Genomic DNA, 12,560 nt, shown 5'->3' on the forward strand with positions numbered 1-12,560 from the left:
TCGCGGTCCGTGAGTTCGAGCCCCGCGTCGGGCTCTGTGCCGACGGCTCGGAGCCTGGAGCCTGTTTCGGGTTCTGGGTCTCCCTCTCTCTCTCTGCCCCTCCCCCTCTCATGCTCTGTCTCCCTCCCTCTCTGTCAAAACTAAGTAAACGTTAAAAAAAAAAATTACAAAAAAAAAAAAAAAAAAAAGGCAGTGCCTAGGAATCATAGATGGCTACGTTGAGACTCCGCTTTCTCTCCATGGAGTGTGAGAGGCCCAAATCCTCAAAAAAGTTCAAGCCAAGCGAGTCTCGAGTGCCTGCTTCCGCGTAGTCCTCTGCGCAGAGGGTAACGCTGTGGGCAACGTTCGCTTCAGCAAATGAAGGGACACCTTCCAGTACCGGGCTGAGGGCACCGAGAATATAGACGTGCGTTGGCACGCTTCTCGGCCTCGGTCAGCATACAGCGTGAGACTTGCGAGCAGGTGCCATGGATATCGTAAGACAGTGCTATCCGTGGAGGCAGAAGGGGGCGACGCGGATCGGGGTATGAGGTCAGAGGACCCGCCACCCGATCGTGACGTGTGGCTGGGACAGTAGTACAGGCCACCTACTTGAGCCGAGCTGTCAAGGTGTGAAATCGCTCCAGGGACTGGTCGCTGTGCAGCGTGAGGTTCGAGGACGCAAGGACCGAGAGGTGGGGTTGAGATGCCGTTGGAGAGACTTCACGGCGGGTCTTACCAGCGGCGCCGATGAGGGGTCTGCCGTAGAGACGGGAGAGATGACGGAATGCTTGTCGAGATGGGTCCCATTGCCTGGGACAGGGAGGGAGAAGGCCTGAGAGAAGAGTGTCGCAGAAAAGATAGGCCAGTCAGGAGGCTGCTGGGCCGGTTTAGTCCGAGAGAGGAGCACGTGGGACAGAATGGAGAAATAGTCCAGATATCAGTTGGCAGAGCTAGGGGCTGGTTCTTTTGGGGGGGCCGTGGAAGACGGAGGGGTCTAGGGAAGGTTCCCCAGATCGTGCTTTGGATGCCTGGAGGTTTGGAGAGTCGCAGTCCAGGAATGAGCAACAAACAAGTATTGGTGGTAAGTTCCATCCAGGGCGCACCTGGCTGCCCCCTGTGACATCCGGGCGGCGATGTCTGTCTGGACGATTGCAGCAAGACTGAGGGAGAAATGGCGGGGGCGTTGAGCCCTGAGCAATCGTCAGAATTTCCGTTAGGGGCCACGCACCGGAGAGCTACTCCAAGGAGACTTGAAGGCACCTAGGGAACAGGATGAGTCTTCTCTCTAGAACGTTTCGATCCCATGGGTTCTGTGTGCCTCAACGCTGCCTCGTTTTTAAAATCTCCTCTGGGTTTGGGTTCTTTTCTGTGTACCAACTCCGCAACGCATGCTGGAGCCCACGGAAGGTATTTGTTCAACATCCTCACGTTTCTAGGACTTAACCCAGCAGACCTGTAAACCTTCCCTCGAATTCTAGCCAGTAACTTGCGTTTCTGACTTTGTAGATCACCACTTTCTCCAGACTGCTGACCAACCGTGACTGCGAAGTTTTGCAGTCAGAAGGAGCGGACGGAACTCTGAAGCCCATGATCCTGTCTCTGCAGCAGTTTGACACCCAGGGCTCATTCCTCAGAGAAGTCCAGTGAGGCTCCCGCCTTCCCTCCCTGTCCCCTCTGGCCCCAGCCCTGACTGCTCTGTCCTTCACTCACAGGGCTGCAGGGACCACCGGGCTGTCATCAGCCCTGGCTCGTGACCACCGAAGCCACACGACCGAAAAGGGTGCTTGTTGCATTCTTCCAGTCCCCCCTCGTCTCTGCTGCCTCTGCACAGGCATCCTTCTTGGGGTGGAGGGAAGCATCCTCTCGTCTCATTAGGGAAGCATCCTCTCGTCTCATTAGGGAAGCATTTCCCCGGGTTTACATGCTCTCCCCTGGCTTGTCCGCTCACACAGAGGAGATCCTCACCCGAGGCACTCGTTCTCGGTCGTCTTCTACTTCCCATCAGTCTGGGGGAGTTTCATCGCCCGTTTCTAAGGACGGATAATTTCCTTTTTCTTTCAGAAACTGCTTATCTGATGCAGCCAGGTGTAAAATCCTCATTATTCAAACCAATTTTGAAGACGGAGTCCACAGCGCTCAGCTCATTGCTTCAGCTAAGTATGTGTTTGTTATTTTTCTCAGAAACTACCCGGAAAGCCCAAATTTTATTCAGGAGTTCCTAAAGAATTTCTCCCCTGAAATTTAGCCTACAGAGAAGGCTAAAACCAGGCAACAGTGGTAAAATGCCAAGAAGCGTAAATGATAGAATATTAGTAGGATATAAAAGACTATCCTAGAGGGGCCCCTGCGTGGCTCAGCTGGTTAAGCGTCCGACTTCGGCTCAGGTCATGATCTCAGAGTTCGTGGGTTTGAGCCCCTTGTGGGGCTCTGTGCTGACAGCTCAGAGCCTGGGAGCCTGGAGCCTACTTCTGATTCTGTGTCTCCCTCTCTCTGCAGCTCCCTGCTCACGCTCTCTCTCTCTCTCTCTCTCTCTCTCTCTCAAAAATAAACATTAGGAAGGAAGGAAGGAAGGAAAGAAGGAAGGAAAGAGGGAGGGAGGGAGGAAGGGAGGAAGGAAGGAAAGAGGGAGAGAGGGAGGAAGGAAGGAAAGAGGGAGGGAGGGAGGGAGGGAGGAAGGAAGGAAGGAAGGAAGGAAAAAGAGGGAGGGAGGAAGGAAGGAAGGAAAGAGGGAGGGAGGGAGGAAGGAAGGAAAGAGGGAGGGAGGGAGGAAGGAAGGAAGGAAGGAAGGAAGGAAGGAAAGAGGGAGAGAGGGAGGAAGGAAGGAAAGAGGGAGGGAGGAAGGAAAGAGGGAGGGAGGGAGGGAGGGAGGAAGGAAGGAAGGAAAGAGGGAGGGAGGGAGGAAGGAAGGAAAGAGGGAGGAAGGAAGGAAAGAGGGAGGGAGGAAGGAAAGAGGGAGGGAGGAAGGAAAGAGGGAGGAAGGAAGGAAGGGAGGGAGGAAGGAAGGAAAGAGGGAGGGAGGGAGGAAGGAAGGAAAGAGGGAGGGAGGGAGGAAGGAAGGAAGGAAAGAGGGAGAGAGGGAGGAAGGAAGGAAAGAGGGAGGGAGGGAGGAAGGAAGGAAGGAAGGAAGGAAAGAGGGAGGGAGGGGGGTAGAGAGGGAAAGAAAGCAAGCTAAGAAGACATAAGATTGAACCTGACCGCTCACGGGAGCGGTCAGCCACTTCCACAACCTTGGCTTTGTCTGTTTGTTTGTTGGTTTTGTTTTGACTTGTTCGTCCTCGCTTGCTTGTTTTAAAACAGGTATTCTGCTATAAACGAAATCAACAAGATACAAGGGAATCAGGGCTGCATCTTGGTCTATTTCATCACAAAACTGTCCCGGATAGAGAGTGGAGCGTCCTACGTGGGATTCCACGGGGGTAGGCTGAAAATGGCAGCAAATACGCTTATTTAGATAACGTGCAGAGTTGCTCCTGATTTGCTCCCGTGGCGTACAAGCCTGGGATCCGAGCACCGGTGTTAATCTCAACGAGATTCGTTTCGGGTGCAATTAAATTTCTTAACCCCGGGTGATTGCAGGAAACACGCGTGTCTGGGCTGGCTGCTACAGTGCGCAGGACTCCCTTACTGACTGGTAGATAAGCACCAGTGTTTTCTTTTACAGTGTCTTTTAATAGTGTCTTTAATCGTGTCTTTTATTACATGCATAGCCTAGAGAAGGCACTCCCAACTGGCATTGTTCTGGAAGCACTGATACTTTATGCCTGGTTCTGGCGGGGGGCAGGGAATGCTATCTTAAGCCTCTCTTTTTTTTCTGAGGAATGGGTCACCAATTATTTCACGCATAAGAAAATTGGTATTCTAGAAACTGGCAAGTGACAGTTTACTTTAAGAATGCCGTAGGTAACGGGAGGTAAATCTTGCCAATTTCCCACACCCCTTTTCTAGCTGTGATGGGGCAAGGTTACTAAAAAATGTAAAAAGAATCAAAAACCAGGGCGCCTCGGTGGCTTAGTTGGTTAAACATCCAACTCTTGGTTTCGGCTCAGGTCGTGATCTCAGGGTTTGTGAGTTCAAGCCCCACATTGCGCTCTGCTCTGACAGCACAGAGCCTGCTTGGGATTCTCTCTCTCCTCCTCCCCTGCTCGTGCACTCTCTGTCTCTCTCAAAATAAATCAATAAACTTAAAAAAAAAAAAGAATTAAAAACCTTCAGATACCCTTTACAAAAAGGCAGATCTTTCCATTTTTATGAGTGATGTTTATGTTACGGTTGTTGAAATAGATAGCAGGGTCAGGTGGCTTCTGTGTGTGAACCAGAGTCACTAAAGGGTGACTAAGGGGACTAAAGGGTACAAACCATTCAGCAATAGGTGTATTTAAAAAAAATTTTTTTTAATCTTTATTTATTTTTGAGAGAGAGAGAGCACAAGCAAGAGAGAGGCATAGAGAGAGGGAGACACAGAATCCGAAGCAGGCTCCAGGCTCTGAGCTGTCAGCACAGAGCCCGACGCGGGGCTCGACCTCACGGACCGTGAGATCACGACCCGAGCCGCCGTCGGATGCTTAACCAACTGGGCCCCCCAACACCCCTGAGCAGCTGCGTATTTAAACATCAGGACCTGTGGTGTGTCCTTGCTTGTGGCCAAGAGGACACCAGGAAAAGCATGGGGACGTTCTCAGTGGCTTCATTCCTCACAGGGCTGTGGCAGTCTGTGCACATTGACGACCTGTGCAAGTCCACGGTCATGGTTTCGGACGTGACTAGATTGCAGGATGTGACCATCAGCCAGCTATTTAAACCAGAAGGGGACTCCGAGTGTAAGTCAGGAGGAAGCCTTTGGGGCCGTAGGTGGGACAGTACGAGTGGTGGCCGGGAGCACGGAGGAGCAAGGAGGTCCCCATTGAGTCCCCGCACCTGCCCTGACGGGGGGGGGGGGGGGGCAAGTCCCAGGACACCTTCCGCTGCTTCCAAGGCCAGGCACAGGTCAGCATGCCCAAATGGGAAAATGGGTCCTAGTGGACACATCGGGCTGTGAAATGAGGCCTGTGGTGCATGTCAGACTCTGGTCGCCAGCACCCCGTGTCAGCCGTGTGAGCCCATGACGGGAGGAAGGTCGGTGCTGGTGGAGCCCGTGACCCGGGCCTGCCGGAGCCCGGCCCGTGTGACCCACTGCGGGGGTGAGGGACCAGGGAGGCCTGCGGGCAAGAGCCCGAGTGCAGCTCCCTTTCTCCGCGGCTTGATCACACTTCTGTTGCAGTGGAGACGGGACACGGGGCCGGTGACAGCCTGGAGGAACCGATGGAAACCGAGTCTGTGGGGTCAGAGGAGGCGCCAGGGGTGGACCTGGGGACGGAAGGCTCGACGGCGATGGGCAACGCTGAGCAGGGCGGAAGCCACGTGAGTTCTGGCTCTTTCTAGTTCTGGGGCCTCCCGGGACGCGGGCCTACCCCACAGGCGGTCCCCTCCTGTCTCCCGGAGTCGAGGCCCTGGGCCAGGGCGGGATCTGACCGGGCTAAATCCCTGGCGGGGCCCGAGGCCCCTGACAGCGACTCTCGAGGGATTGGGGGGGGGGGCGGCGTGGGGCGGGGAGGCCTGACTGTCCCCGTGACACACACAGATCATGGACACCACCAGCCTGCTGAGGAGCTGCATACAGAGTGCCGTGGGCACGCTCCGCGACCAGGATGGCCGCCAGCGCAGCATGCGGAGAGTGGAGATCCTTCTCGGCCTCCTAGACGAGGACGACGACGACGAGGTCAAAGGTATGGGGCCCCACGGGCGGCACGGGGGAGCGCGACCGTTGCCCCCGTGGCCCCAGTGCTCGCAGGGGCCGCGGGTGCAGCAGGGACCTCGGTGCAGCTCCCAAATCTCGCCCGAGACCCTGGGGTCACTGGACGTCCATCAGAGCCCCCCGCTCGATGCCCGTGGGGGATGCCCAAGGCACATGCCCTCTGCTTTTCTGCAGCCGCGTTCTTGCGGGCATCCAAGGCGCGCCTCTACGTGCTCCTAAAGCAGCAGGAAGACCAGTCCCTGTTCAACATGAAGGAGTGGGTGACCCGGGAGGCCTCGAATCAGGACGCTCTCCAGGAGGCAGGCACATTCAGGTACTGGGCCGTGGGGGGGGTGGCTCGGTGTGGCAGTGGGACACGAGCGTCCCGGCCGTGGACGGCTCGCCCACGCGCCTCGTCTGCAAGCTCCGTGCGGTTCAGAGCGGTCCCTGTTTTCCCCAAAGGGGGCAGAATGGTCTGGGTGGAGGTCAGATGGGGTTTGCTAGACTCTGGTCTCCTTTTCTGTGTGTGCACGTTTTGTCGTAAGAACAACACCCAACTTAACAAAAGTAGAATGTGTGTCCCCGCAGGGTGTTAACCCCGACCAGCGTGGTCGTCCGTGGAAATGGCTGCTGTTTTAGGTTACGGGGAAGGGGACAGGCAGGGAAGGAAGGGGAATGATTTTCTCAGGCCTGCTGCTTAGTCGAAGTCATTTGATAATACAAACGTCGGGTCCGGGAGTATTCGTGTATCACCCGTGGTCCTTTTTCCGTAAAACCTGGACCCTTTTCTCAGGACTAAGTCAAGACACCTGGTGTTCTGGAGGGAGGCGGGACACGGTGAGTCCCACAGGGAAGGTCCAGCCGCCCCGAGTCGGCAGGGTCCTCTTAGGCTGGTCACACATCCTCGTGCCCTGGTTCCTCCCTTCTGAAGGAACCTTCGGCTCCTCTGGTCTCATACGGGTCCGGTCTTCCCCAGCCGTGATCGGCATGGCCTTGGGACCCTGCCTCTGTGTGATGGGCTGGCGGGAAATGTGGGAGCCCCCAGAGTTCCTGCTGCTGGTTTCGTTGCTGTGGGGGGCAGTTCCTGCTTCTGTGTTTTTCTTTACTTACCCTTAGTTTCTTTCCCACTCACGCTTTCTGAGTAAGGAATTTTATAAGATCAGATATTAATCTAGATCATTTTCCTTGGTTACGCCTTACAGATACTATATTTTTACTTTTTTAACGTTTCTTAATTTTCGACAGAGAGAGAGAGAGAGAGAGAGCGAGCGAGCAGGGAGAGGCAGAGAAAGAGGGAGACACAGAATGGGAAGCAGGCCCCAGGCTCCGAGCTGTCAGTGGACCCAGGGCTTGAACTCATAAGCGGTGAGATCGTGACCTGAGCCAAAGTCGGACTGAGGCACCCAGGCTCCCCACCCCCCTTACAGATATTATTAAATATTTAACTTCATATCAGTAATCCTTAAAATCTGTACTTTTGGTTTCCCCTTCACACCGCCCCTCCAGCGGCCAGACTCCCCACACTCGGCAGGTGTCCAGAGCGGTGTGTGGGGCCCCTCCTTGTCACTGCTCTGCTGTTGGCTGTATTGAGACTGGCCCACCCCTCAGCAGTTGCCGGGGGTGTCTGAACACCCCTGCATGGGGTGGTCAGACCACAGCTGTAACTCACCTGTGTTGGGTGTCAGGTGGGCTTTGGAGCCTACTAGTTCACTCTCACAAGCCTCTGGGGGCCACTCTGTTTACCGTCCATGTACTGGGGACCTAAGTCACTTCCCTTCTTGCGATTAAAGTCCAAATCTTTGGGGCGCCTGGGTGACTCAGTCGGTTGAACATCCGACTTCGGCTCGGGTCATGATCTCTCAGTCCGTGAGTTCGAGCCCCGCATCAGGCTCTGTGCTGACAACTCGGAGCCCGGAGCCTGCTTGGGATTCTGTGTCTCCCTCTCTTTCTGACCCTCGCCCACTTTCCCTCCCCCCACCACCCCCCCCCCGCAAATAAATAAACATTAAAAAATGAATCCAAGTCATTTTAGTCTTGGTTTTCCCCGATGCCCGAAGCCTGCATACCTGTCCAGGTACACCTTCCCCTCTTCCCCCACTGCCGGCTTCTACATTTCATCCTGTGGTTTCCTACGCTTTTTCTGCTCAGGCATTTTTTTCTGTAAATCAAGTGCTCTCTTGACTGTTAGCGTGCTTCCTTTCCTCCCTAGACGCTTGTGAAATCTCCACAGGTCCCTGCACACTGCGTACTCTTAAAAGGAAAGTATTTCTCTCTCTTCTTTTTACAATGGAACCTGACTTTTTCTCCCCAACATTAACTACTTGGTAGTAGGTTCCTTGCAGGGTATTATAGAGTTTATGATCACGCATAAACATCGTTAATAACAGCGAAGTACAACAGCGTTAACAGAAGCAGGGAAATGTGTGTACGTATGTAAACCCTTTTGGATCCAATGTCCACAGACATGAGTAAAACCATGTTTTAGAGAAGCGTGTACTTTCCTGTTTAACTTGACCCCCAACACACTTATTTTGGCCTGTGCTTTATCGTTTTCTCCCTGCAACTGTTGTTTGTTTTTTCTTAAAGTAACTTTTTTTCCCCCAAATGAATGTGGTCCCTATTTTCTGTAGAGAGCCTTTACTTGCTTTGGGGAAATAGCTATATAACAAAACACAACCGATGCTGTTTGGAAACTGATTCGATGTAGAATTAAGGTCCATTCCCGTCCCGTCTCCAATCCATTTCTACCTGTGAACTTTTCTTCGGGTACCTAAAAACGATGCCAGTTTCCGTGTGTTGCCAGAGCTGTGGTGTTGCATCGATAGACCAGGTGTCTCGTGACCAACGAACCGAATGTCAACAGAATGGAGCCCCCCCCGCCCCGCGCTCCGTGCTTGCCGAGCTGGCACGCGGTCTCCTCTCTCCCCCACTGCAGGCAGACCCTCTGGAAACGGGTCCAGGGTGTGGTGACCCCCCTCCTGGCGAGCATGGTGTCCGTCCTCGACATAGACAGCAACCTTGAGCTACTGATCAGGCCAGACTCTCCATCCTGGACAAGAGATCTTTGGATGTTTATTTTCCGTGACATCAAGCTTCTGAACATTCCTCTTGTGACAAATGACATGAGGTGAATAAGAGAATTGTGTGTGTGTGTGTGTGTGTGTGTGTGTGAGTGAGTGAAGGGAAAAAACCGTAAGGCAGGTGCGGTCTTAACATGCTCATCCAAGTAGTTGATGAAGTGTGTGTATCGACGTTGGAATCACATTTATTTTAGATGCTGGATCTGGGGCGCCTGGGTGGCTCAGTCATTTGAGTGTCCCACTGTTGATTGCGGCTCAGGTCATGATCTCGCGGTTCGTGGGATCGAGCCCCAAGTCGGGCTGTGAGCACTGAGCACGGAGCCTGCTTAAGATTCTCTCTCCTTCCGCCGCTGCCCCACTCACACGTGCACGCACTCACTCTAAAATTAAAAATTAAGAAATTAAATGCCGGGTCTGTTTGCAGCCTAAGGGCGATGGCATCGCTGTAACAAACGGGGGTTCTTGAAAGTTCTGAGAATTCCTTGTTTCACTCCCCTTCCTCATGGCCCTGCTTTCAGAGCACCACCCCAGGTACAACTGCCAGCTTGGGCCTCATCCGGACTGGCGAGGCTGTGCTTCGGAGAGCCCTTGGATCAGTCAGCTCTCCCTGCCCCTCATTCCGTGGCGGGACCCGCATACCCCGCCCCGGGCCTGCCCTTGCACAGCTCACTCTCAGCCGGCCTCCCAGCAGTTTCCTCTTTGGCTATCAGGGGCTTCGCTTTTGGAGTGTGGGTGAACAAAGAATATTCGAGTACGTGGGATCCTGGATCTCGAGTGGAAACACTTATTTAGACGACAGGGCACTGTCGACCCTGAGGGAAAGGGTCGCCTCTGACACGCCGGGTTCTGTGTCGAAGGTGGATGGCGAGGGGAGGTCCAGGCACCGCACAGCCCGGTTCTGCCCCAGCCTTTGGGCAGCCTGCTTGACTTCCCAGCCTTGTTTCGTTGTTGTCTGTGAAACAGATGACATAGGGACGCGCTTGAGTGCGTTTATAACGGAAGCCCTGAGCTGTGATCTGGGCCAGGCTTTTAGGCACCTGTGCTGTTGAGCGTGGCATCAGAGGTGGGTCTTGTGTCATGAGCAACCCCTTGTCTGGCTGCAGATCTAAGAGTGAGGTGCCCTACATCATGGTGCAGAACTACATGACCCTTCCGGAGGACATCTCCAACGACATCCCGTTTGGCTGGAGAATCAAAGGGTATCTGGAGGAGCTGTGGGTCCAGGCTCAGTACATCACTGGAGCTGAAGGTGAGCCCCCGAGGATGCCGGGAAACGGGACCGTGTGCTGGCTCCCTGTCGTAAGTGGGCCATTCCCATTCGGAACCTTCTAGGCAGTTCGGGCATCAGGACTCGGGAGACGGCCCGAGCTGAGCCTTTCCCAACAGTGTCAGCGACGTAAGCGAAGTTCTGTCCACACCGCGCGGTCAGTGTCCTCGGAGTCATGTGGCTCCTTGCTCTGCCGTCACAGGTCAAGCAGGCCTGGCCATAGGCATATCCCGGGATAACCAGGAGTCACGCATCCTTGGGAAAAGTCATCTTTCCATCTTTCATGCACGAAGTAGACTTTTCAAAGTTTACTCATAGTATTGCCTTTAAAGAAGCCAGGTCAGGGGCGCCTGGGTGGTTCAGTCAGTTAAGCGTCCGACTTCGGCTCAGGTCACGATCTCACGGCTCGTGAGTTCGAGCCCCGCGTCGGGCTCTGTGCTGACAGCTCGGAGCCTGGAGCCTGTTTCAGATTCTGTGTCTCCCTCTCTCTCTCTGACCCTCCCCCGTTCATCCTCTGTCTCTCTCTGTCTCAAAAGTAAATAAACGTTAAAAAAAATTAAAAATAAAAAACAATGTATTAAAGAAGCCAGGTCAAGGGCGCCTGGGTGGCTCAGTCGGTTAGGTGTCCAATTTCAGCTCCAGGTCATGATCTCGCCATCCATGAGTTCGAGCCCCGCATCGGGCTCTGGGCTGACAGCTCAGGGCCTGGAGCCTGCTTCGGATTCTGTGTCTCCCTCTTTCTCTGCCCCTCCCCTGCTCGCGCTCTGTCTCTCTCTCTAAAATACATAAACATGAAAAAAAAAGTAGGTCCAGATACTTGAAGACGAACTTACTTCTCTAGGTAAGCATTCTGCAACGTTTTCAGAACAAATTGAAGCCGTCTCTGTCCTGGGGAAGGAGTATTTCCTTTTTCGAGGCTGTACCCGTACTGCCCCTGCTTTCCTGTGATAGCGTGTGGCCTGCGGGGCTGGCACTCGTCCCCTAGAGGCAGATCTTCCTGGTGTGAGCAGCGTGTGACCCCCAGCCCCCGAAGAGCAGCCCCCTCATTGGTGACCCACTCAGACCCTGGGATTCCCAAAGCATGACATGATTTGCTAGATATAAAACCTGTTCTGTCTGCGGTCGTCTTATCCCTTTGGGGCCAACTGGGCCGGTGGTGACTGAAACTGAGTATGTATTCTGCCTTCGTTTCCGTTATCCCGCCGGAAAGGCATCCGAAGTGTCTAGAAAAGGCCGTTAAATCATGCGGCTTACTCCCGTTTGCCGGGAGCTGCCCTTCCGCAGAGCCTTATCCTTGCCCGGGGGACACTGGGGTTCTGACCGCAGGCCAGGAGACTCGCCTCAGGCTCTCCCTCTGCACCCTTCTTTGCTCTGCTCTGCAGGACTGTTGAAGAAGTTAGTGGAAATCTTTCAGCAGACCTCTCTGGGCAGGTTTCTCGCTCAGCTCAGCGCAGAACAGCAGGAAGAACTCTTTCTGTGCTACATAAAGGACTTCCTCCTCTTGACGATGAGAGTGTCCACGTGGGAAGAACTGAGGGTAAGTGCTCACTCTGGGGCAGGGGAGGGGCCGCTGGTGTCCGTGTGGCTGGGCCGCACTGTCCCTCCACCCTCAGCCCCCTGTCCGGGGCCCCCTGCATCACGGGCTTTCCATTCACGCGAGGAAGACCTCCAGTGTCCCTGTAACACCTTTTTGTTTTTTATTTACTTTATTTTATTATTTTTTTAACACCTTCTTTTCGGGGCGCCTGTGGGGCTCAGTCAGTTAAGCGTCCAACTTCGGCTCAGGTCACGATCTCGCGGTCCGTGAGTTCGAGCCCCGCGTCGGGCTCTGTGCTGACAGCTCGGAGCCTGGAGCCCGCTTCGGATCTTGTGTCTCCCTCTCTCTCTGCCCCTCCCCCACTCATGCTCTGTCTATCTCTCTCTCAAAAATAATAAACATTAAAAAAAATAAAGAACACCTTCTTTTCAAATGTGGAGTCTCTCTTGAAGAAAATTAGGTAAATATTTAACTGGCCGCTACAGGTAATAACTAACTGAAATTTCAGTGGAAATTAGGACACTTCTGATTACCTACTGGGTTCACACTTGAGAGTATGTAAAAAAGGAAAGTGACCCATTTAAGGACAACATACTTATCACCAGCGTGATTAAGGGCTAACAAAATATGCTTAGGAACCCCGGAGGGGCCTGGCGGGCTCTGTCGGGGGAGCATATGACTCTTGATCTCAGGGTCGTGAGTTCAAACCCCATGTTGGGTGTAGAGATTACTTAAAAAAAATAAATAAAATATTCTTAGGAATCAATAAGAAAGTTTCCTAATTTTAAAAACTAGATGAAAGTTATAAACCAAGTATTAACAAAATAATTATGCAGAGATCCACAAAACAGAAAAACTGGCCAGCCTCACTGATAAGTCAACAATACCCGATCGGTTTTTAGGTTTTAGGTTCTTGCCCATGTG

The 12,560-nt window shown here is 53.5% G+C and overlaps 1 protein-coding gene across 1 annotated transcript in view; it reads left to right on the plus strand.

Annotated features, from left to right (window-relative positions):
- RNF213 (ring finger protein 213) overlaps window positions 1-12,560 on the plus strand; it is a 105,188-nt gene that overhangs the window by 60,483 nt on the left and 32,145 nt on the right. Inside the window, 10 exon segments of the mRNA XM_030297021.2 lie at window positions 1,489-1,625; window positions 2,044-2,139; window positions 3,280-3,398; window positions 4,680-4,799; window positions 5,240-5,379; window positions 5,600-5,744; window positions 5,948-6,086; window positions 8,688-8,879; window positions 9,936-10,081; window positions 11,482-11,636. Coding sequence (XP_030152881.1) covers window positions 1,489-1,625; window positions 2,044-2,139; window positions 3,280-3,398; window positions 4,680-4,799; window positions 5,240-5,379; window positions 5,600-5,744; window positions 5,948-6,086; window positions 8,688-8,879; window positions 9,936-10,081; window positions 11,482-11,636 — 1,389 coding nt within the window.

Source organism: Lynx canadensis, chromosome E1 (genome assembly GCF_007474595.2).
Source record: "Lynx canadensis isolate LIC74 chromosome E1, mLynCan4.pri.v2, whole genome shotgun sequence".
Taxonomy (NCBI): domain Eukaryota; kingdom Metazoa; phylum Chordata; class Mammalia; order Carnivora; family Felidae; genus Lynx; species Lynx canadensis.